The sequence below is a fragment of the Lagenorhynchus albirostris genome, chromosome 3 (assembly GCF_949774975.1).
Source record: "Lagenorhynchus albirostris chromosome 3, mLagAlb1.1, whole genome shotgun sequence".
NCBI lineage: Eukaryota > Metazoa > Chordata > Mammalia > Artiodactyla > Delphinidae > Lagenorhynchus > Lagenorhynchus albirostris.
In genome coordinates this window covers 14,251,011-14,275,466 of record NC_083097.1, presented here as the reverse complement: position 1 = coordinate 14,275,466, position 24,456 = coordinate 14,251,011, and the positions used below count along the sequence as shown (strand labels likewise).

The 24,456-nt window shown below is 40.8% G+C and overlaps 1 protein-coding gene across 2 annotated transcripts in view; it reads left to right on the top strand.

The window, feature by feature from the left end:
* Positions 1-24,456, top strand: part of MYO10 (myosin X) — a 227,312-nt gene that overhangs the window by 124,241 nt on the left and 78,615 nt on the right. For both annotated transcript variants that reach the window (XM_060146899.1, XM_060146901.1), the window contains exons 6-18: positions 1,253-1,370; positions 1,979-2,084; positions 2,877-2,980; positions 11,299-11,428; positions 12,775-12,893; positions 13,841-13,987; positions 15,049-15,149; positions 15,261-15,327; positions 15,846-15,938; positions 16,354-16,422; positions 17,356-17,438; positions 19,516-19,624; positions 21,974-22,054. In XM_060146899.1, coding sequence (XP_060002882.1) covers positions 1,253-1,370; positions 1,979-2,084; positions 2,877-2,980; positions 11,299-11,428; positions 12,775-12,893; positions 13,841-13,987; positions 15,049-15,149; positions 15,261-15,327; positions 15,846-15,938; positions 16,354-16,422; positions 17,356-17,438; positions 19,516-19,624; positions 21,974-22,054 — 1,327 coding nt within the window. The remainder of the gene's footprint in view (positions 1-1,252; positions 1,371-1,978; positions 2,085-2,876; positions 2,981-11,298; positions 11,429-12,774; positions 12,894-13,840; positions 13,988-15,048; positions 15,150-15,260; positions 15,328-15,845; positions 15,939-16,353; positions 16,423-17,355; positions 17,439-19,515; positions 19,625-21,973; positions 22,055-24,456) is intronic.

Genomic DNA, 24,456 nt, shown 5'->3' with positions numbered 1-24,456 from the left:
GATTTCTTATGACCTGAGCCCCCATCGCTGCACCATGTTTGAGTTGGTGGCTGAGTGAGTGAGGCACATTCTGCAGCTGCCTCTTACCTGGCAGCCCTCGGCTGGCTGTTGGGAGGCCTCGTTATCGGCAGAAATTCCAGCCTCCGTCCACCACATCACAGAGGGCTTAGTGGTCAAATCTTTGGAGGCATCTTAGGAGCACAATGGCACTGTATAGCCTCTCATGTTGCAGAACAATGCCACATCGATGGCAGTGACCTCAGAGCTTTGAAAGAGGGCCATGGTGCAGTAGCCTCTGAAATTCTAATTAAAATGTGTAATTGCCCTGTGTCCGACTGGTGCCTTGTAAGGTTTTAGAACCAGTAGGGACTTTTCAGGTCCTATTACTTAGAAATTAGTCCAGGAGTCAGCAAACTTCAGCCTGACGCTGGTATCCTGCAGCCTGTTTGGGTTTTGTTTTTTTAGCCTTCAAAATTTATTTTTTAAATTGTGCTAAAATGCGCATAACAAAAAATGTATAACTTTCAATATTTTTCGGTGTACAGCTTAGTGGCGTGAAGTACATTCACATTGTTGTGCAGCGATCACCACCATCCGTCTCTAGACCGTTTTCATCTTCCTCCTGCGACCCGTTTTGATAAATAAAACTTTATAGGAACACAGTTCCCCTCGTTTGCGTATCGTTTACAGCTGCTTTCGAGCTGTAGTGGCAGAGCTGAGTAGCTGCATCAGAGGCCACATGGCCCACAAAACCAGAAGTATTTACTATCTGATCCTCTACAGAAAAAGCTGGCTGACTCCTGACCTAGTCTGACCACATTTTACAGTCGGAGGAGACCCAAGGAAGTTGTATGTTCCCCCCGGGATGTACAACAAATGGGTGAAATTTCCAGGGCTGGGACTTTTTCACTTCCTAGAATTCAAGCGGGGGCTTTTCCTGTGCAACCCCTGGCTCGCGTATATAAGCTGATCTGTACGGGGACCAGCCATCGTGGTCTCCTTGACTCTCCGTAGCATCCTCTGCCCGCACACCCACCTGCGAGTTCTCTGCCCCGAGATGGAAGCTCATTATAAACCCATTTCAGCAAGTGCTGGGAAAATCTGGCTCTTCTGAAATAAACATGATCGCCAGAGGTCCCTTTGATTTCAGATTTTTCTTGCAGTTGTCTGCTTTGCCATCGGTGAGGACTGTCGTTGCCAGTTTTAGATGGACCCTAATTAACACCGGCTGCTGTCCTGGCTTCTTTCACAGCCCCATCATGGAAGCCTTCGGCAACGCCAAGACCGTGTATAACAACAACTCCAGTCGCTTCGGGAAGTTTGTTCAGCTGAACATCTGCCAGAAGGGAAATATCCAGGGCGGGAGAATCGTAGATTGTATCCTGTTTCGTTTAGCTTTTGGTCTGTAGTACTATGACTCTCTAGTGGAAACTGTTCTTGCTTATCCTAAGGACAGATAACAGGATATGAAATGTTTCTTTCTGGTTCTACCTGGTCACTGCTCCAGTATTACTGTGCCTGACCTGTTAGTTATCCTAGGAGATAAGGAACCATCTTTCTTTGGGGAAGTTCTGATATCATGTCCCTAATCTGCAAATTTGGACTCCTAACCAGACATCATATATTTGTTGTTTGAAATCAATTCTTTAACTAGTGTGATACTTCCTGGGTACATGTGTCATGTCTGAAATTGGATTTTGATGAAACAGTCTGTATCGTTTGCTTACCTTTTGCACCAGAAGTCTCAGTGTCCAAGACACAGGAAATTGTAATTACTTGGGCAACAAAGAATAGAAAACTAAAGACTAATTGAGCCTCGTGTATCCTTGTTTTGTTCCTTGACTTACCATTGCTTATCACATGAAGATTTATTAGAAAAAGTAAGTAAACGTGATTTAATTCACATTTTCTCTCACAATAACTGTTTTCGGCAATTACCGGCTCATGGTCATTAAGCAGAGGAAACATCTCTGAACAGAAATCTGATTTCTCTTCACAGAACCGAGTAGTAAGGCAAAATCCCGGGGAAAGGAATTATCACATATTCTATGCACTGCTGGCAGGGCTAGAGCGTGAAGAGAAAGGTGAGTGATGGGACAGCTGCAGAGACATATGTGCTCGCAGCTCATTTTGCCTTTAAACCCATCTGTGGATGAGGAGACATCTGTTTGGACTTTGTTGTTCTTCCACCAATTGAAACGAAATGTGTGAGATGACCAAAGACACTGAGTTCATTTAGAGCCAGATAACGTAGGGGGAAAATCATCAGTAGAGAAATCGTGAATTTTTTTGGTTTGTTTTGGAATCTTAGTTCTTTTCTGATTTAAAGAATATTTGTGAAAAATACATAATGTGGGCTTCCCTGGTGGTGCAGTGGTTGGGAGTCCGCCTGCCGATGCAGGGGACATGGGTTCGTGCCCCGGTCCGGGAGGATACCACATGCCGTGGAGCCGCTGAGCCTGTGCGCCCGGAGCCTGTGCTCCGCAACGGGAGAGGCCACAAGGGTGAGAGGCCCACATACCGAAAAAAAAAAAAAAAACCCAAAACATAATGTATTACAACTGGTTTTACTTTTAAGTCACACCCAAATAACGCTAATTTCTAAACATTTGATTTTTAAAAAATCACTCAACACAGGACCCTCATCAGTTAACTTTTTTCAGTAACATTTTCTTCCATCCCGTCGAATTTAATAATTCTGTTTTCCCTAGATGATGATTAAGAGGGAATGTTTTAATCTTAATAGTGGACCATTAGGAGCATAGAATTACTTTTGTACTTTCAAAAATAAAGTTGCAAAGTGAAAACTCTTTTAAATTATGTCTAACCCTGGCCAGTCAAATACTGAGGTTGTGTTTTTCTTTTTCTTTTTGTAGAAGAATTTTATTTATCTGTGCCAGAAAACTACCACTACTTGAATCAATCTGGATGTGTAGGAGACAAGACAATCAGTGACCAGGAATCCTTTAGGGAAGTTATTGTAAGTTACTTTCCTATTTTCCTTTATTAAAGGTGACCAAAAAAGAAAAAGCGACAGCTTTCATTTCTGCTTCAAAAAAATTTTTTTAATAAAAAAAGAAATCACATTTGTACCGCTGTGCAGGAATAGGTCCTTTCTTCTTGTTCCAAGTCATGGAAGGGAATCCTCTCTCTTTAGAAGGTGGGTGAACGTCTGACATTCAGGACAGATGGGTGGTTGGCTTGGAATAGTGGTCAGAAAAGCAAAACAAAAAAATCACAGGTTTGGGACTGGAGCAAGCAGATCCTCTGTTTCAGGGCTTACAATTAAACATTTTTTTGAATAATTGGTTCTACAGTTAAAAAGAAATCTGTCAACAATTAGACCAGGTGACTGTTCAGGTCTCATCCTGTTCTCATAGCCACATCCTGGTAACCAATTCTGATCACACAGAAGTAGGCATTTTAAGACTCTGCAGTGTGGACCTGTGCGGTTTCCTGCAGTTCTCAAATTTCCTGGGACTTTGTTATAAAGTGACTGCATTTAGGAAGCCTGGTCATCGAGCGTTATTAACAGCCCCACCTAATTGAGTGGGGCTGGTAGATTTCATCAGCGTGGTCTCAGTTCCTTTGCCAGAGTCATTAGTTCAGCATTTGGAGTCAGCGGATCTAGAATTGATCCGTCATAAATGCAGCTAACACCGACTGAGGGCCTACTCTGCAGACTTACCATCTCCCTGCTTCTAACGACCCTGTGAGAGTAGAACTATGATTGTCTATGTTCTGTGACTCAGAGAGGTTGGTGGCCAGTCTAACCACACACAGCACCTAATAGAGCCTGTATCTAGACAAAGTCTAACTAACTCCAAATCCCACACTCTAACCAGGAGGCAGGTAGGTAGTCACTGCTTTACGTGCGCCCAGATTTGTCTTCCTAGTTGTTGTCGACAACTTGGTTCTATATCCCCATTTACTTTTCTAGATTGTTCATAAGAATGCCTCGTGGAATGGAATCAAGTATATTTTTAAATGGATATATATCACACATCATTTCCCCACATCTAATGTATGTATCCTTAAACTGAAATTAAAAACAGATGAGGCTATAATATCGTGATCATCTTCCCCTCAGCCTTTCTTTTAAAGATGTCCCATTCTGCCATTTATAACGTAGAGCGGTGTCTCTGTCATCTCTCATTCCTTCATCCTATTAACAAAAAGCCTCCCGCTGACAGCGCCTTTTGCTGTGTACCTACCCTAGGCGGCATGGGATTGGGCCCTGCAAACTGGACTTTAAGAGATGTTTTAAGTATTTAAAATTTTCTTTCTCAATTTTATTTTGGCATCCTGGACTTCTTTAACTACACGAGCTTTCTCCATTTACTTTGTGATGGAAGGTGGTTGTTCGCAGTGGTAGACAGACTCCCAGTTATTCAAGTTGCAGTGTCGCTGCAGGGCCATACTGACTAGCTCACTGGCCGCGGTGAGCTAGTGGGCAGCGAGGCCCTCCCTCGTCCTGGGAGTGACTGGAGAGAGGGTACTCTGATGGCTTCCTCCTGGGGCATTGTTTTCTATCCAGAATTGTTTGCTCTTTCTGGTAGCTGCAGAAAGGAAGCTTGTGGAGCTTGGCCTGTTTTCAGTGATTGCTAACTTTTATTTTTAAATTGAAATGATAGGCTTTGGCATTTGAAATTTGGTCCTAACATGAAAAGACATGTCATCTAGAAAGGAAGAAAAATTTACACATGAAGTTGACATAGTGAATGTACACACCAGACTTATAAGAATTCTATTTATAGATACTTAAATATTTACTTTGCAATTACTTTTTAGTGTCCATATATATAATCCCTACATTCTGCTGAAGAAATAAAGATGATTGAAATAGATTATGCTGTGTTGTTTCATCATGTAATTTGTCTTTATTTTCTTCCAAAATCAAATACCATTTAAATTTGTATCTTCATACTTTAATTCCATAGAGCTCCTTTTCCCAGAGGTTTTGAGATTAAAGGAAGGGAAGGGACCACATTCTATTGGGACTCAAGGACATTTGTTTGAAGAATGTGTTAAAATGTTAACGGAGAGAGATTATTTCTGTGAATTACATATGAAAATGTCACCTCTGGTATTTTCAGCTACTAAAAACAAAAAATCCATTATTCCTTTTTATCAACTTTAATGTCAGTATACTCTGGCAATAGGACCTTTTAAGAATTTTGCTTATTTCATTAAGAATTCATGTATTATTAGAATTCCTTATTGATACCAACTGACATTAATATAAATATGTACCTGTGAGGGATCCTGAGCCATTTTAAGGAACCTAGTTTTTCCTGGGGCAGAGATGGTGAACATATGCTAAATTTCATAGCCATTTTTTTTGCAGCCTTCCAAGTTCCACTATAAATTGTTGAGTCAGGATGAAGCTATTTCAAGTCAGTAACAACGAATTTATTTTTACTGCCTGTGTTTGACCCACCAGAATAGTGGCTGATGAAGTGCGTGGGGGAGTAACAAGAGTCTTTGATGAGTGATAATCTCTTCATTCTTTGACTCCACAAATATTGAATGTTAATGGCGTGCCTGGCCATGGACTAGGACTGGGGTTTCCTTTTAGGTTTTACTGGCTGTCCATTTAGGTCTTACTGGGTGTACCCATGGATTTTTGATGGTGTGAGCCCATGCATCCATAAGTTGACTCCTCGTGAGTCAGATATTATAAAGATTTAAAGGGCTCTCAGCCATAAAAAAGGAACAATATAATGCCATTCGCAGCAACATGGATGGACCTAGAGGTTGTCATACTGAGTGAAGTAAGTCAGACAGAGAAAGACAAATACCACATGATATCGCTTATATGTGGAATCTTTAAAAAGGCTGCAAGTGAACTTATCTACAAAACAGAAATAGAGTTACAGATGTAGAAAATAAACTTATGGTTACCAGGGCGTGTTAGGGGGAGGGATAAATTGGGAGATTGGGATTGACATATGCACACTACTATATATAAAATAGATTACTAATAAGGACCTACTGTATAGCACAGGGAACTCTACTCAGTACTCTGTAATGGCCTATATGGGAAAAGAATCTAAAAAAGAGTGGGTATATGTATATGTATAACTGATTCACTTTGCTGTACACCTAAACTAACACAACATTGTAAATCAACTATACCCCAGTAAAAATTAAAAATAAATAAATAAAAGGCTGATTTTATACCTCAGTTTTGCCACAGTTAAAAACTTCAGTCTCGGGCTTCCCTGGTGGCGTGGTGGTTAAGAATCCGCCTTTGGGGCTTTCCTGGTGACACAGTGGTTGAGAATCTGCCTGCCAATACAGGGGACATGGGTTTGAGCCCTGGTCCAGGAAGATCCCACATTGCCACGGAGCAACTAAGCCCATGCGCCGCAACTACTGAGCCTGCACTCTAGAGCCCACGAGCCACAACTACTGAGCCCATGTGCCACAACCACTGAAGCCTGCGCACCTAGAGCCCATGCTCCACAACAGAGAAGCCACCACAATGAGAAGCCCGTGCACCGCAACAAAGAGTAGTCCCCGCTCGCCTAGAGAAAGTCTGCGTGGAGCAACGAAGACCCAATGCAGCCAAATATAAAATAAATAAAATAAATTTAAAAGATAATAAAATTAAAAAAATTTTAAAACCTCAGTCTCGTTCAGTGTTGGAAAATATGAGAGTAGAAGCAAATTTTATATTATAAAATAACATCATCTCGCCTAATATAAAATTACACAATGAATTACCAAAGAACTTAACTTGTGATTTACTGTGCCCAGAACAAGCCTCCTCTCCCCCCATTTTATTCATTTCACTTGTTCGTGACTCACCTGAGGTCCCTTGGCTCCCTTGGATGGCGCTCCCCACCTCACCACTGAGACCCTGAGTGGATGTACCTTTTGTACCTGAAATCCGTCCCTCTTCCCTGTTTGTTTCTAGCGTGAAAAGCCTGGCTTCCTTCCTTTCATCCTTAACGGTTGGGATTGTATCATGTATTTGTCGTCACCACCCCACCACGCACACAGTCACCTGTTTTCTATGTGCTTAATAAAGACTTTATTGAAAACATTTTGTATAACTTTGTGCCGGTTTTATAACTAAATTGCTATTTAGCGCTTCTGAACTGTGCTGAGAATTTCCCAGGGGTTTTTTTTTTTGAGTCTTGAGCCATATTGTTGAGAAAACATAATTATAAGGAGGCTTAACAACAGTGCAAACCAACTATATTTCAATAAAAAACATTTTAAAAAAGAAGGCTTAAAGGGGCTACTCTTGCCAAAGGGGTGGAGATTGCTACTAAAGACTGTAAAATAGGACAGTAGGAGACAATGAATGGAGACTCTTGCTGGCGCTGGTGATAATTGTTTGCAGCCATTAAATTACCCCATGGTCTGATTAATGCAGTTGCCACTTGTCACCACACTCCTAACTAATTAACTAATTCACTTAGAGTTAAACTTGAAAGTGAAGAAGTTACAAATTTGTTCATACAGTGAGCTCATTTTATTCACTTGCTTTCATATCTCCGTATGAAATCTTTGTATGTATTTTCAGAACTTAACCAAGAATTTTTTTCACAGATTATCTTTTGATATTTTTCATTCTGCAGTTTGAAATTGTCTACTACTGGGGACTTATTTTTTGAAGATCTTTTTTTTTTTTTTTAACACAGGTATAGAGGAGATTTTTTTTTTTTTAGTTGAAGTGTAGTTGATTTACAATGTTGTGTTAGTTTCTGGTGTACAGCAAAGTGATTCAGTTGTACATATATATTGTTTTTTGTGTTTTCCGTTATGGTTTATTACAGGATATTGAAGATGTTTCCCTGTGCTGTACAGTAGGACCTTGTTTATCTATTAGTTTGTATCTACTAATCCCAAGCTCCCACTCCAACCCTCCCCCACGCCCTCCCCCCTTCCCCCCACCCGTGGCAACCACGAGTCTATGGAAGATCTTACTTCTTTAGTGTTATGTAGAGTCCAGGCAGGTGACTTAACAGTGAACATTTTCATTTCTGTGGTCATCCTAAAATGAGCTTAGAAAATTTTTATAAATTAGTGTTGAATACGTCTTGTGATACATGAGGAAAACTTTAGTCATAGAAAGGGAAAATACTAACTTTTTCACAGCATAGGTGCTTTATAATTATTTTGCCGAGGTCTGATTTGGTCCTTACCAGTGTTTTAAAAGTCTTGAGCATAATAAATAATCTGTATTTCTTAGCCATATTTCCTTGCTTTTAGAATAAGTAAATTTTTTTTTTTTTTTTTTTTTGCGTTACGCGGGCCTCTCACTGTTGTGGCCTCTCCCGTTGCGGAGCACAGGCTCCGGACGCGCAGGTTCAGCGGCCATGGCTTCCGGGCCCAGCCGCTCCGCTGCATGTGGGATCTTCCCAGACCGGGGCACGAACCCGTGTCCCCTGCATCAGCAGGCGGACTCTCAACCACTGCGCCACCAGGGAAGCCCAGAATAAGTAAATTTGAATAATTATTTTCCCGTAGGCTTTTAAAGATTGATAAGCACTAGGCTAATAGTTCCTCTTCTTTGTGTCAGTTTCTGTCTGAACCCATGAAATGATAGTCTTCTCTACCTTGGTTAAACAATTCATTGTCTTTTAATTTTTTTGTAGTCAATTTTATTGCATTATAATGTACCTATAATAAAATGCCCTCATGGAAAGTGTATAAAGTGAATTTTTAATTTATGCACCCATATACCCACAACCACAGTCAAACCGAAGGACAGTTTTACACCCTAAAAGTTGCTTGTCCCCCTTCCTAGACAATCCCAGCCCCAGCCCCTGCCCTAGGAAACCTAGGAAAGTGTGTCTTTTCTAGAGTTTCCTGTAAATGAAATCATACAGAATCTATTCTCCTGTGTCTAGCTTCTTTCACTCATCCAAACCACACATCACTCAATTATTCTTTTTCTGGTGAGTAGTATTCCACAAAATAGACAGCAATCTATTTACCCATTGATCCATTAAGAGACTCGGTTGTTACAGTAAAAACATGTCAACAACATTAAAAGACATCATCGAATGCAGTGTCCATTAACCTACCAGCAGTAACATGGCAACCATTTTTAATTTTGTAGATTTTCTTCCCAGATGATTTTCTTGAAAAAATTAGTTACAAAAATAATTTTTTACTTTTTGCATACAGCTATCATAAATATCGTTTCTATATAATGTTCATCATTTCCTTTAAAAACGATATACTGTTCTAACAAGTTCATTTGCTATATTGGACTTGTCTGATTGTAGGAGAGCTAGATTTTTTTTTCTCTCTGAAAGTGTTGTTAAGAAAACGCTGTAGTGAATATTTTATAAAACTTTCTTTCCTGTTGAGATTTTCCTCAGAGCAAATCCCCAGTGTTGCAATGAAGGGAGATTACACAGGAGATGGACTTTCTAAGGACATAAAAAGAAAAAAAGCATAGAGCTGGATAGACAGTAAGTTCCTAGACTTTGGGTTCATCAGACCTGACTTTGACTCTTGGTTGTGTAACCCTGAGAAAGTTAAGTAACTTCTCTGAACATTATGAGATTATGTACATATGTGGCCCAGCACAGTGCTGCCCCATAATCTTGTTTTCCAAAAAGATTATACTAACTTATACTACCAGTGACCAGTGCAGATATACCTCACTTTCACCCATTTTATCATTCAGAAAGATTTTTGGTAATTTAATAGAAGCTATCTCATTTTCTTCAATTTGTGCATATTGGATTTCTAGGAAGGAAAACATTTCTCTCTGGATTTGCATTTCCTCTTACGAGAAGTGCCTCTTTTATTTTCATTGCTCATGTGTCTCTTAATATAGCTATTGCTCCTTGCCTTACAATTTTTTTCTTTTAATTCTGTTTCCCTGTCTGTTGTTTTTGCCCTGTGTTTCTGGCTTTGTTTTTTTCCTTGTAAAGAAATTAAACTCTTCACATTTTAAAATCTCCAGTCATTTCCTTTTGCAGTTTCTATGGCTTCAAAGTGCTGTGTGGCTTCCGTCTTCACATCTCCTGTGGTCATTGTAACAATTATGGGTCCGAGTTCTCTTTGTAGCTTATGTTCATCAGTATAGCCAGCGATTCTGTCCTCAGTTGTGTGTGCACGCGTGTGTGCGGTGTGTGTGTGTTGGAGGGGGCTATTTAGCTCTTTTTCTGACGAGAATATGGCTCCCAAATCAGAAGAGAAAATGAGCAAATCTTAGATCTGATTCAGAAGATGCCTGGCTTCAGCTTAGATACTTGTTGGGGACCAAAACCCCTGTAGGTGCCTGTTTATTTTTATTTTTCCCAAATCAGCATTATGTTAACTTCCATTTAGTATCCAGAGGCCAAAATAAGACTTGAAAAATCCTTTGGAGAAATGGAAAATAGCGATGTGATGACTTTCCAGGGAAGACAGATCTAGATCCACTCAGGTTTTCCATCAGCATCTCTTATAAAAGGAAGAGTAGACTCTCCTCTCTGTCCAGCCCCTGATAGAGAATTTCATTCCACCTACTGGGGTCCCTGCTGCATTTAAAATTAAGACAAGTCCCCAAAGTTTACACTAGAGGAGTCTCATGAAGTATCCCCCCCACCATTTTTTATGTGTAGGAAAATAATAAATGTTCCCTTACATTTTGATACATGTAGAAAAAGTATTTCTTTGTCACCATCATTACTGTGACTCTCTGGGGTAATTCTTTTGTGGCATGAATAGGAGTCTTGTATGTAAGGCAGGTATTTACTTTTATCTTACTGATTGGGTTATCTCTAAGTATTCTACAATTCTTTTTTAATGTCATGCTTTTCTTTTATGTGTACCTGTGTAAAGTCTTTATCATTTAAAAGTGAGGGGGCGGGACTTCCCTGGTGGCGCAGTGGTTAAGAATCTGCCTGCCAATGCAGGGGACACAGGTTTGAGCCCTGGTCCAGGAAGATCTCACTTGCCGTGGAGCAACTAAGCCCATGCACCACAACTACTGAGCCTGCGCTGTAGAGCCCGCGAGCCACAACTACTGAGCCTGCGTGCCACAACTACTGAAGCCCATGTGCCTAGCTCCCGTGCTCCGCAACAAGAGAAGCCACTGCAATGAGAAACCCGCTTGCTGCAACTAGAGAAAGCCCGCGTGCAGTGACAAACACCCAACGCAGCCAAAAATAAATGAATTAATTAATAAATTTTTTAAAAACCTTAAAAACAGTGAGGGGGCATACATCTATTTCTTGCTTTCTTGCCTTGAGAATAATACTTAATAACTTTACTGAGGAAGGAGTATTTTTCATTTTCTTTAGTATGAAAACAGATTAAAAATTAAATATTTTCTTCTAGATGGCAATGGAGGTAATGCAGTTTAGCAAGGAAGAAGTTCGGGAAGTTTTGAGGTTGCTTGCTGGTATATTGCATCTTGGGAACATAGAATTTATCACTGCTGGTGGAGCACAAGTTTCCTTCAAAACAGGTAAGATTGTTCCTCCCTCCTTTACTTCCTTGACTTTTGCCTCATAGGAAACATAGATCTAAAATCCTTACCATCTGGTCTTTAACAGAAAAAATTTTTCGAGCCCTTGAATAAGAGCTACAGAGCTTTGTATCTGATGTGAACGGTCAGCTAATAAAGGGTCAAAGCATCTGACAAGTGATTACTGGCTGTGTTCTCATGTTTACTAAGAAAGAAGGACAGTGGGCCCAATAAGAGGAAATAGGAGCAACAAGAATTGGATGTAGGAGAAATGTTATGAATCAGGCATGAGTGTTGCCATAGCTATTCATGGTTATTGAAGGCTGCCATAGTGGAATGGTTAAGACCATTAGTCTTCAAGCCAGAATAATTGGTTCGTAGCCCAGCTCTGCCACAAGCTGTTTCCTTGGGTTACTTATCCCTTCAGTACTTGTGACTTCTCATCTGTGAAGTGCACGACAGAGATGTGTTGTCAAGATTGAGTTAATGGACACATAACAATATCAGTTATCATTTTCCTGGAGTGATTTATTTTTTAAACTTTTCTGATAGACGCAATGGACAAGGACATGGAGGCTGGGAATTGGATGAGTTGAAGTTGAGAGTAGCCCTAGAGTTGCCCAGGGCTGCAGGCCTGTTGTTCTCAAACGTTTGCTCCCAGTGCCTCTTAATAACTTTAAAATCACAGAGAATTCCGAAGAGCTTTTGTTCCTGTGGGTCATACCTGTTGATGTTTACTGCATTAGAAATTAAAACAGAGGCAGTTTAAAAAAAATAAATGTGCTCTAAAATAACCATAATAAACCCATTGCATATAATACAATAAATATCATCATTTTCTTTGAAAGACCATCTTCCAAAACAAACCAAAACAAATCAGTGAGGAGTGACATTGTCTAACGATTTTGTAAATTTTTACAATATCTGATGTAACAGAGGACAGCTGGATTCTCCTGCTTCTGCCTTCCGTTTGTTGGGCTACCTCATGTCATGTAGCCTCTGGAATATTCTTCTGTACACTGGTGAGGGAATGAGAGTGAAAAATCAAATAACATCTTAGTCTTATTATTGAAATAGTTATGACCTTGCAAACCTCTTGGGGGTCTTGGGGAACCCACCTCGGGGTCTGTGGACCATACTCGGTCCAAGCACCAGGTTCTTTGCTGTAAACCTAAGACTTATTAAAGGAGTGAATAACCTACCAGAAGAATGTGTGTCCTGTAGGTCTTGCCTGAGGGACTTAGGAATATTCTCTGCTTTACTGTGTCGCTCTGTGGAGTTGGCTTTGCACCCATTCAGGGTCCCATGGCCTGTGTGTCCACGTTTGCCTTGTCCTTCCTCCCCAGCCTTGGGCAGGTCTGCAGAGTTACTTGGGCTGGACCCGGCACAGCTCACAGATGCCTTGACCCAGAGATCCATGTCCCTCCGGGGGGAGGAGATCCTGACGCCTCTCAACGTTCAACAGGTAGGCGTGTGGCCCTCAAAGCAACTTTTCAAGATGCTCCTGGGTCTGCAGATCTGTGGCTTTGATTCGAATAAGTAGCTGCAGTGAACCATTTGAATGAGTTTGGCTCAGGATCAAAATAAAGAAGACATCCACGCTGAGGGGGGTACACAAAGTGGTTCAGTTGTCTTCTTAGAGACAGTGTAGCAGAGTCATTAGGAGAAAGGGGCCTGATGGACATTTCCCGAGTTTGAGTCTTGCTTCTTCGGCTTATTATGTTTTGTTCTTGGGAAATTTATTCACTGTGCTTCAGTTTCCTCCTCTAAGACAAGGATAATTATACCGAATTCATAGGATTCTAGTAAGGATGATAATAAAAATATATATGCTAAATGCTTCATGACTGGTGCAGAGTAAGAATTACGTAAACATTAGCTGTAATAATAATTATTATTATTATAAATGAAAACAGTGCAACAGTATGTTGTATTACTTATTTTTGCTTCTGCTACTGCCTTGAGCCTCTTATATGCGCTAGCCCATCTCACAGCTGTTTCTTGACTGGGTAAGTAGAAACGCTAAGCATGCCAGGAAGAAAACTTTTACGTGTACAGAGTGAAATATGAGAAGGTGATAATGAGAGAGGTCAGGTCTTAATTATTGTTTGAAACCTGATAAAATTTGTAGCTGTGGGTTCAGATCCTTTCTTACAACTCAGTCTATAAAGTTGAATTCGAAAGCCTGACTTCAAGGACTTCTTGGTGAATCGTGCTGTAAAGTGAATAAGCAGGCTCCAGGTTACCCTTTCTTTAGACAGCTGTGTTATCCTAGACGGTATTGGCTTACTTGACATGGGGTGCATAGATGTTGAGTGAGTGTGTCTCCCGAGTGGGGCGGGGATGGACTTGCCTGTCTGGGCTGCCCGGGGTCATCTGGGCACCGTGGCCCTGTCCATCCTCTCCCCACAGGCAGCAGACAGCAGGGACTCCTTGGCCATGGCGCTTTACGCGCGCTGCTTCGAGTGGGTGATCAAGAAGATCAACGGCAGGATCAAAGGCAAAGATGACTTCAAATCTGTTGGCATCCTTGACATCTTTGGATTTGAAAACTTTGAGGTATGCTTCCAGCGAGTGGGATAATCTTAAGCAAGCCTCTTGAAACAAACATTGATATGTTTCTCTGCAGATTTTTTTTTTTTTTTTTTTTTTTTTTGCGGTACGCGGGCCTCTCACTGCTGTGGCCTTTCCCGTTGCGGAGCACAGGCTCCGGACACGCAGGCTCAGCGGCCATGGCTCACGGGCCCAGCCACTCCACGGCACGTGGGATCTTCCCGGACCGGGGCACGAACCCGTGTCCCCTGCAACGGCAGGCGGACTCCCAACCACTGCGCTACCAGGGAAGCCCTTTTTTTGCCTTTTTAAAAAAATGTTTTATTGGAGTATAGTCGATTTACAATGTTGTGTTAGTTTCTGCTGTACAGCAAAGTGAATCAGTTATACTTATACATCTATCCACTCTTTTTTAGATTCTTTTCCCATATAGGTCGTTACAGAGTGTTGAGTGGTGTTCCCTGTGCTCTACAGTAGGTCCTTACTAGTTATCTGTTTTATATATAGTAGTGTGTACATGTCAATCCCAATCTCCCAATTTATCCTTCCCCCCCTTTCCCCCATGGTTACCATAAGATTGTTTTCTACATCTATGACTATTTCTGTTTTGTAGATAAGTTCATTTGTACCATTTTTTTTTTAGATTCCACATATAAGTGATAACATATGGTATTTGTCTTTGACTTACTTCACTCAGTATGACAATCTCTAGGTCCATTCATGTTGCTGCAGATGGCATTATTTCATTTTTTTTTTTATGGCTGAGTAATATTCTGTTGTATATATGTACCACGTCTTCTTTATCCATTCCTCTGTTGATGGACGCGTAGGCTGCTTCCATGTCCTGTATTATACATAGTGCTGCAGTGAACATTGGGGTGCATGTATCTTTTTGAATTATGGTCTTCTCTGGATATATGCACAGGCGTGGGACTGCAGGATCGTATGGTAGCTCTATTTTTAGTTTTTTAAGGAACCTCCATACCTTTCTCCATCGTGGCTTGTTTGGCCTTTTTATGTAATAGTCAGGGCTCTAAAGACACTTGTTGAATGGTTTCCTCCCTTAGGTGAATCACTTTGAGCAGTTCAATATAAACTATGCAAATGAGAAGCTTCAGGAGTATTTCAACAAGCATATCTTTTCTTTAGAACAACTGGAATATAGCAGGTAAGCACTCATCAAATTCCATTTCAAATTTTTTAAGAAAATGAGCCCCTCCATTGGATAGTTTTGAAGCTATATTTGACTACAACCTGGCCCTTTTTAATCTTTGCACAGAGAAGGCTTAGTGTGGGAAGACATTGACTGGATAGACAATGGAGAATGCCTGGACTTGATTGAGAAGGTAACACACTGTTGAAGAATTGGTAACAGTCCCAAGGGTGTCCAGCTGGGCTGATTCATATTTATGGGAACAAAACAGCTTGTACTAACACGCACATCAAAGATGTGAATGTTTAGAGCACAGTGGACCGTTTGGAAACATACATGTAAATGTGCAAGGTTGCATTTAAATACTTGGCTGCTTCAAACCCATTGTCTCGTTGAAGTCAATATTTTAAGAATCAACAGTGTGCAAATTGACTTCCCATAGATTTTAAGTCGTCATCAAAAACTTTGCAGTTCCGATAGTGGATTGGCCAGTTGTAAAAGTTTTGTCCACCAAATTGCAGGGGGTTCAGTTTTTTTAGTGTGGAATGAACTAGATTTCTTAATAGTGTGTCTTTCTGAATTTTTCAATCTGAGAAGTTATTATGCCCTTTTGACCACTTACTTGATAGAGAGTAGAGAGGAAAGGAGCTGTAAAAATAAACAGAGCCAAAACCTTCTAATTCATATTTAACCTTTTTTCCCCTCTTCTAGAAACTTGGTCTCCTAGCCCTTATCAATGAAGAAAGCCATTTTCCTCAAGCCACAGACGGCACCTTATTGGAGAAGTTACACACTCAGCATGCTGTATGTCCAAACCTGCCAGTTCCTCCTTGTGTCTGAATAGCACATCTGTGGATTAAGATGTGACACATGACAGATCTCGGTGCTGTTGACCCTACTGTGCCTCCCACAGTGAATTTTTTTTCCTCAAACGAAAGCTTTTCTCTGCTCTAACTAAATGGAAATAAGCCAAAGGCATAGATTGTAGGCTGCTTGTCAGAATATGCCAATGTTTAGCTAGTGTATAAAATTTAACATTTTTAACCTAATGTAATGACACAGACCAGAATTGCCTGGTTTTGATGAAGTGCATCACACGATGTGTCCTAAACCTGATAGGTCATGGGTTTTGCAATTGTTTTCACTGTCAGTTATAGTTATACTGTCAGGAAATCAGTGAGTGAAATGAGGCGTTTCTATTTGTTTTGTTTTTTTTTAGAATAACCACTTTTACGTGAAGCCCAGAGTTGCAGTCAACAATTTTGGAGTGAAACACTATGCTGGAGAGGTAACTCCCTTTTTTTTTTTTTTAATTTATTTTATTGATGGATAATTGATTTACAATGTTGTGTTAATTTCTGCTGTACAGCAAAGTGATTCAGTTATTATGTTCTTTTTCCATTATGGTTTATCACAGGATATTGAATATATTTCTCTGTGCTATACAGTAGGACCTTGTTTATTCATTCTATATATAATAGTTTGCATCTGCTAATCCCAAACTTCCAATGCAACCCTCTCCCCCTCCCCCCTCCCCCCTCCCCCTTGGCAACCACAAGTCTGTTCTCTAAGTCTGTGAGTCTGTTTCTGTTTCGTAGATAAGTTCATTTGTGTCATATTTTAGATTCCACATATAGGTGATATCATATGGTATTTGTCTTTCTCTTTGTGACCTCACTTAGTATGATAATCTCTAGGTCCATCCATGTTGCTGCAAATGGCATTATTTCATTCTTTTACTACAAATAGTTGAGTAGTATTCCATTGTGTACATGTACCACATCTTCTTTATCCATTCCTCTGTCAATGAATGTCTAGTTTGCTTGCGTGTCTTGGCTATCGTAAATAGTGCTGCTGTGAACATAGGGGGTGCGTGTATCTTTTGAACTAGAGTTTTGTCCGGATGTGTGCCCAGGAGTGGGATTGCTGGATCACATGGCAACTCTCTTGTTAGTTTTTTGAGGAACCTCCGTACTGTTTTGTATAGTGGCTGCATCAGCTTAGTGTAGGAGGGTTCCCTTTTCTCCACACCCTTGGAGAGGTAACTTCTTAATCAAGATACTTGCCCATTGGGTATTTAGAGAATAGTAATTTCAGAAGCCAATCATAAATATATTGAGCTAACATCTTGTCATGGACCCAGCTTTTAAAGGGGATGCTTATGGCCCGAAGTGATTCTTTTGATCAGTTCCGCCTTCTCTTGTTTATTTTGGAAAACCAGGTGCAGTATGACGTGCGGGGCATCTTGGAGAAGAACAGAGATACCTTCAGGGATGATCTTCTCAACTTGCTGAGGGAAAGCCGGTGCGTCAGTCTTCTCCCCGAGATGTCAGACTGATGTTTGTGCAGATGCTTTTAATTCACGACTACAGAAAAAATTAATGTGTGGGCAATTGGTTTATCATCTTCTTCCCTGGGCAGTATTTCATCAAGAAAGTGATGCGAGAGATAGAAAATGGTACTAGCGGTAGTGACTACCATTTAATGAGGTAGCATTGGAATAGTAATTCCATCATGTTATGCAGGTGAGGAAATTAAGACTCACAGTGATTAAGTGACTTGCCCGAGATCCCTCAACTAGATTTGATCTGCTCTGCTTGGCCCAGGGACCTAAGATTTTAACCAGTATGACCTACTGTCTTCATAGCAAGCTTAGAGCTGTGCGTTAAATTGACTTCAGCCTCGGGTGTGTAGGACCCTATGTCTCTCATTAGTGTAAGGGGTATTGAGAGAAATAAACAAGTATTATTCAGCTAAAATGATAGATTAATTACCCATTCATTTATTCATTCATGAATTGTAAATTCACATCATTAAATCAGTAGTTAAGGAAAACATGTTGAAAGTTTTAGTGATTAGTTTAGCTATTTGTATGTATTAAACCAGGAGCCTTCCTATTTTTAGGAGCCTTTGTGAGAGAGAAAGGAGGAAAACAACCCTTGCCTTAAAGTTGTCAATACCTGTATCAGATCCAGCGTGAGTCTCTAACACACATATTTAATATCTAAGGAGGGAAAGCACAATTACTAAAAAGCTGGAATACTTTTAGAAATGAAAGTATTAGGTGACCACCCTGTCACTTAGAATTGGGGTGAAGGGAACCCCTCTAAAGTGTCAGCTTAGAAGCTCAGGGTGGAAGTGTTTGATCTTTCAACTTGTTTTAACCCTCTTTTATGAGGATTCCCTAATTACAACCTTGTCAGCTATTTCTATTTTTAGATAAGTTTTCAGGCCTGTAAAAATGGCGATGTTTTAAAAATACCATAGCAGGTTACCTATCTCTCAAAGCAGATTTAAAGTGATGCATTTAAATAAAAGCAGTGTCTTGAGGTTACCTGGAACATTTTGTTGTGAAAAAGAGCACAGGCCTGGAGACCCGCGAGATGGCCTTTCACTGGTTGCCGCTGTCATGACGTCAAGTGGTTGTGGAAGTGGGGTGAAGAAGAACGTTGTTTCAGCCCCAGGTTTCTCTCTGTAGAAGGAGGGGCTTGGCCTATTTGCTGCACCTGCTCTCTTTTGCCTTTGGCATCTGTGATGTTTTAATGGGTAAAACTCCAAAGCACTCAAAGCACAGAGAAGTTCAAAGAGCGAGAATGAAACATCACCCTGGGATGCAAGTGAGAAAGGGTCAAGCAGAAGAGAAGTGATGAGGGAAGTGCTGGCGTTGTCCCCCTGAGGGGCGTGGATGCCCGACCGCCTCATTCCTGGTCCCCGCGAAGGCACCCCCACACACACACACCCCACCCCGGTTTTATAGCCCAGAGCATCTTCCGTGCAAGGAAGATAAAAAAAAACTTCTGAGAAGCCTTTTACTCTCGCAGTAGTGGCAGTAGATTTTACAGAACTTTTAAATAATAATAACAACAAACTTCAGCACTTAGGATGTGCCCACTTTCCAGATGAAAAAAACAGGCCTAGAGAGAGGCAAGCATCGTGTCTAAGTCACACAACTAGGAAGTGGCGGCGGGGGCTGGGGGTGGGGGGGAGCGGGCTCACTCCAGAGTTAGCATCCTTCCACCCGTTACCTGGTCGCATCTTCGTCACTCTGCGGTGCACGAGACAAACCCCTGCCTTCCACAGGGCGTGGGGGCCGCAGAAGCTCTGCAGAGCTCAGCGGTCCTACGTGGCTTGTCGCCCTGAGTCATCTTCATCCCGATCCCCTTCTCTTCTGCAAGACTCTGGTGCTCCGAAGCGGCCACGTCTGTTTTCAGTGCCTAAAGCTCTTTGGGAGTGGTTGGTGTGAAATCTTTGGACACTGTCTCAGCTCTTCCAGGCCTTGGTGTGTTATTTTCAGTGGGGAAATGCATTGTGATTACAGTAATCCAGCACCTCATAACCGGGTGTGCACCCCTCACGGCCCTCCTGCTCTCCGCTCACACAGATTCGACTTCATCTACGACCTCTTTGAACACGTTTCAAGCCGCACGAACCAGGATACCTTGAAATGTGGAAGCAAACATCGGCGGCCCACGGTCAGCTCACAATTCAAGGTTAGTCTACGCTGCTGGCCTGGACGGATCCATCTTTATTGTGATTTTAAGAATTGAAAATAGGAAATAGGTATCTGTGAGGTCTATGAAAGTGTTTATTATTATTATTTTTTCTATCATCCTTTTAAACCAGTCAGGGCTCTAGGAAGAAAATATACTTTTCTTTTTTTCTGAGCCAGGTGAAAAAAAAAAAAATGTAGATTTTTTTTTTTGTCAAAAATAAATAGCTACTTATTCTAAGCTTACGAAATAGTAAGTCTTCATAAGAAGGACTGTTTGGTCATTTGGGATCACTCTGATTGGTATTTAAAGACTCATGTGCATATAAAGTATCTTTCTTCCTGTGTCTGGATTGTTTTTCTTTTTCCCAGGTATGTTTACAGTATCATAACTAGGAAGAATAACCAAGTGCATGGTTAAACAAGATCAGAGTCAGTTACCTTGTCCAGATGTCTAGAATTCAGGGAAAATAAGAAACATTCTTACGTGCATTTTAAGTATGTAAGCCTTTTAGGTAGTTTAGAGGCAGATAACATGAAGACCATTTCTCTAACTTAATTGTTCTGCTTTACCCCCAAATCTTAGCATGAGGGGGAGCTGGAGGCATGTCAGTCAACAGACCTTTATTAAATTTGCCCTCTGGGAGGCTCTCTTCCATTTAGTTAATCAAAGTTGGATGCTTTCGAGGCGGTGGGCGAGTTCTGTGTTAAGGTCTGTTTACAGCATGGTTGGGGTGAGCTGGACCCACGGCACCACGGCTGACAGTGCTGGGCAGGTGTGACCCTTACAGGATACAATAATAATAATAGCTGCCGTTTATTATACACCCTCTGTGTTCCAGTCATTGGGCTAATCACTTTATATATGCTACCTTGTTCACTTCTCCCATATTCTTAGAAGTATGTATTACTGTCCCCACTTTATAGATGAGGAAGCTGAGGTTTAGAGAAGGGAGGCTTGCTCAGTCCCTCTGAGGACTGAAGCTAGGATTTGAATTGAACCTGGGTCGGTCTGACTGTAAACGCTAGGCTCTTAATCATCCAGCGGCGTTGTTACATTGTCTTTTTCTAGGTCATTGTTGCCTGGAGTTGTCTTGGAAGGCTTTGTGGATGTTTGGGACTTAAATTGGACTAGGAATCACGGAAATGGAAGAGAGTGGGCAGGGCTTCCAGGCAGAGACAAAGGCAAGAGGCGGACTCCTGAGTCAGGAATGTGAGACCTGTTCCCAGAGGATGGGACACCTTGTAGGAAGTTAAATGGGTACCATACCAGCGTATGAAGGGCCATGAATTCCAGGACATTCTGTCATCTGTGAGAAATCCTCAAGCTTTCTGAGCACAGAAGTAACTAATCAATGTAGTAGACAACCTAGTTTCTTCAACAGTAAAATTGTAAGAAGAAAGAAACAGACAGATGGAGACGGAGGGAAAACCAACGGATTAAAATAGACTGAATAGATATAGCAACCAACTACACTACTACGGGGACCTTATTTGCATTCTGGTTTCAAAGAATACGCTATTTAAAAATTATGAAATTCGAGACATGAGTATTTTAAAATGAAACTTGAGCTAGTTGCACCTTTTCACATTGATATTAAGGAATTTGTGTTAAATCTTTTCAGGAATGATATTATGGTTACCTCTGTATGTTTTAAAGTTTTTAGCTTTTGATAATACATAGTGAAATATTGAGGAATGAAATAACACAGTGTCTGGGATTTGCTTCTCTACTAGAAGTGGGCGTGATGTGTACGGGGACAGGGATGAGATGAGGTGAGATGAGCCGACGGCCGAAGCTGATGATGGGTACCCATCACATGCTCTGTCTGCTTTGGTAAATGTTAAAAAATCTTCACAATTAAAAAAGCTTAAAGAAAAGACAGTAGTATTACAGAAGATTGATCTGCCTGGTGATTTGAAGGAAGAATGAGAGATTTTAGCTCAGAGACCAGTGAGGTACCGGTATAAGCTGTCATTTTGATGGAAATAATTAAGAGGAACAACTTCAGTGGAGAGTGGATACTTCTCAGGTTTTCTATATAAACATTGAACTATCCCAGGGTGTTTTTTTTGCTGGTTAACAGAACAGATTTTTTTCTTTTTTTTTTTTTTTTTAATGGTACTATGTCAAGGAGGTAATAAGTGAGTTTTGCATATGTAAAATAACTTCTATGACAATTATAATACCATTGTTTTATTAGAATGACATGATTAAAAATGAAAATGCTATTATTCCTCAGATTTATATTGTTTTCTTTTTCTTGTTCCTGATGAGTGCCTAGGGTGCTGAGAAATTTAAAGACATAATAAGAGACTAAATCAACATATACTTTTTCCTTTCTAATAGGACTCCCTGCATTCCTTAATGGCAACGCTAAGCTCCTCTAATCCTTTCTTTGTTCGCTGTATCAAGCCAAACATGCAGAAGGTAAGATTTACAACCAGACTGACACTGTCTTATTTAAGGACACCGCCGCCTGGTGTGGTGACTCAGAGATTTGGTTTCTCCAAAGTCCTTTCATTATAGATGGTTGGAAATGTATATGACATTATTATAACATAACATTCACTGGAAAAAAATCCCTTTGTCTTTTGGGCCCATTTGTCTGCTTTTGAACGATGCCATTATGCTTTAGAGAAATCTGGTTTAAAAGAAAACATCGTGAAGCCTTCGCATTTTTATTTTAAGCATTGGTTTGAAATTCTTGGGCAAGCTCCAGAATGGGATATACCTTTTTTGGAAGAAATGATTGGTGTGTTTTTTGTTGTGGTAGAGCTCTTTTTCATTTTATTTTCTTTTGCTTTGTTGGTAAACATGACAGAGTGTCTGTATTCTAAGTAGTAATGATGGATTTTAAGGACTTTGACTCGTTGGTTGTAACTAACTAGAAGACCCCTGTCGTCGGAGGAAGTTTTTGTGTCTAGGCTGTTGGTTTTAGCTTTTTAATGCCATATCCCAATCAGAAACAATGTGAGTTTTATACAGAGAATCTATCTGAACAAAAAAGATTTAGTATTAGGTGAATGCAGCTGTTGAGTCTAAGGCTAAATGGGCAACTTGCCGTGAAGTGCTGTTAAAACACTGAAATTATTTTCATTTGGCAAACATCTGCTCTTAGTTACCCCTGTGAAGAAAGGAAATCCCCCAACAAAATAATAATGTCAAGGGCCTCTCATGTGGAAGAACTAGATGCTATCCTCATAAGGATTAAGGTAAGGAATCTGACCTGAACTGTTTCCCATGAGACTGTTAGGTTCCATAACGCCGCTGTCAATAACTTTGCTGATGCGAAATCTTATTTTTATTTTGTTTACCAGTCACCTCTGACTTCATATTACAGCGCTTCCTCACTTAGAGTTTAAGGGGTTTTTTATAAGAACCACAGTGTTGAATTCTGTCTTCTAGAAAGGCAAAACTCAATGAGGGGAGAATAATCCGTTGGGTTTGTTACCTCACTCTGAGGTGTGATGGGGAGAGTTTGGCATTTGTGTGGCGTAACGTAGCTGGGACTGGGGTTCTGTAGATCTGTGATGACTTAGTGTGCGTCAGTTCTGGTAGTTGACATAGTAACTCATCTTTCCATTTCTCAAATTTATAGTAAAATGTTTTAGGTTATCACAGAAAAACAGCAACTAAGGTAACCATACATAGCTTGTGTTGACATGATGTTGGAAATTAATAGTTAAACCATAACCATGTACCACGTCAGCTGGCTTCTATCCACCTGCTGTGCTTTATAAAACCCCAATGGGCAGGATCTACAAGATGATATAAGTGGGCTTTGCGTTTGGGGTCTACATTCACAGGAGCTGTGTAACCTCTGCCAGTGTTTCTTCCTTTTACAACAGGGGTAATAATACCATCACTTAAAGATGCATGTTTCCCCCCAATTTAAGGTCTTGGGTATTGAGATGCCTCTTGCAGCTTCTTGGCGAACCACAGGTTAAGTGGGAACTCTCTTCTCTCTTCTCAGTGGTGCAGCAATTGTGCAGTTTTACAGCCACTGGCACCTTAGATTCAGAGAAATGGAGGGGACCTGCCGGTGCTGATTTATAAGGATAGAAATTTGAAATTTAAAATCTCAGTCCTCCACGTTTTTGTTTTCTCTCTTGGATGGCACGGACTTAGTTTTTCCTTTAAATCGTAACCACTTTTGAAATTAGGCCTGCTGGAAAACACATCAACAGCCAGAATGTAGAAGAAATTGCCTCTTTTTGATGTTTATTTTTCCTTGCTGGGACTTGGTTGCGCCTAATTGCTTTGGTGTTTGCATTTTAAAAAATGACCCAAGCCCGGCTCTGGTTCCATTTCTGTTGGCTCACAGCCCTTTTCACCTCCTGACCCGTGGCAGGCACTGATTAATAACCTGCCAGCAGATGGGCTGAAGAAGACTTTGAAAAACGTCTCGGTGCCATTTTCAAGGCACCCAGCAAGTCAGACATGAGAACTGACTTGTCTGAGGCCTAAGATGTAGGTGTGGTATTAAGTGCGAAGGGGCTGATTAGACTATAGAAAGAGTAAATTACAACTCGCTTAGCGTTCATTTAGTTCCATGGCAAATATTGGAGTGTTACTGGTGATGATATATGAAATATATGTAAACTACCCTTATTTAGAGTTTCTTACGACATTTCTTTTGTCCAAAGATAGATGCTTCTAGAAGTCTCCCAGGGAAAATCTTGCTTGCCTTTACCCAGAGATGGGGAATGTATGTTTCCAGTCTTCACCTCATGCCCTCGTCAGGTCAGATGTTCATCACGGGGGCTTGAGAGGATGTATCCAGATGTACGTCTATGGAGGTGTTTTGTACATCATTCAGGCATGTAGAT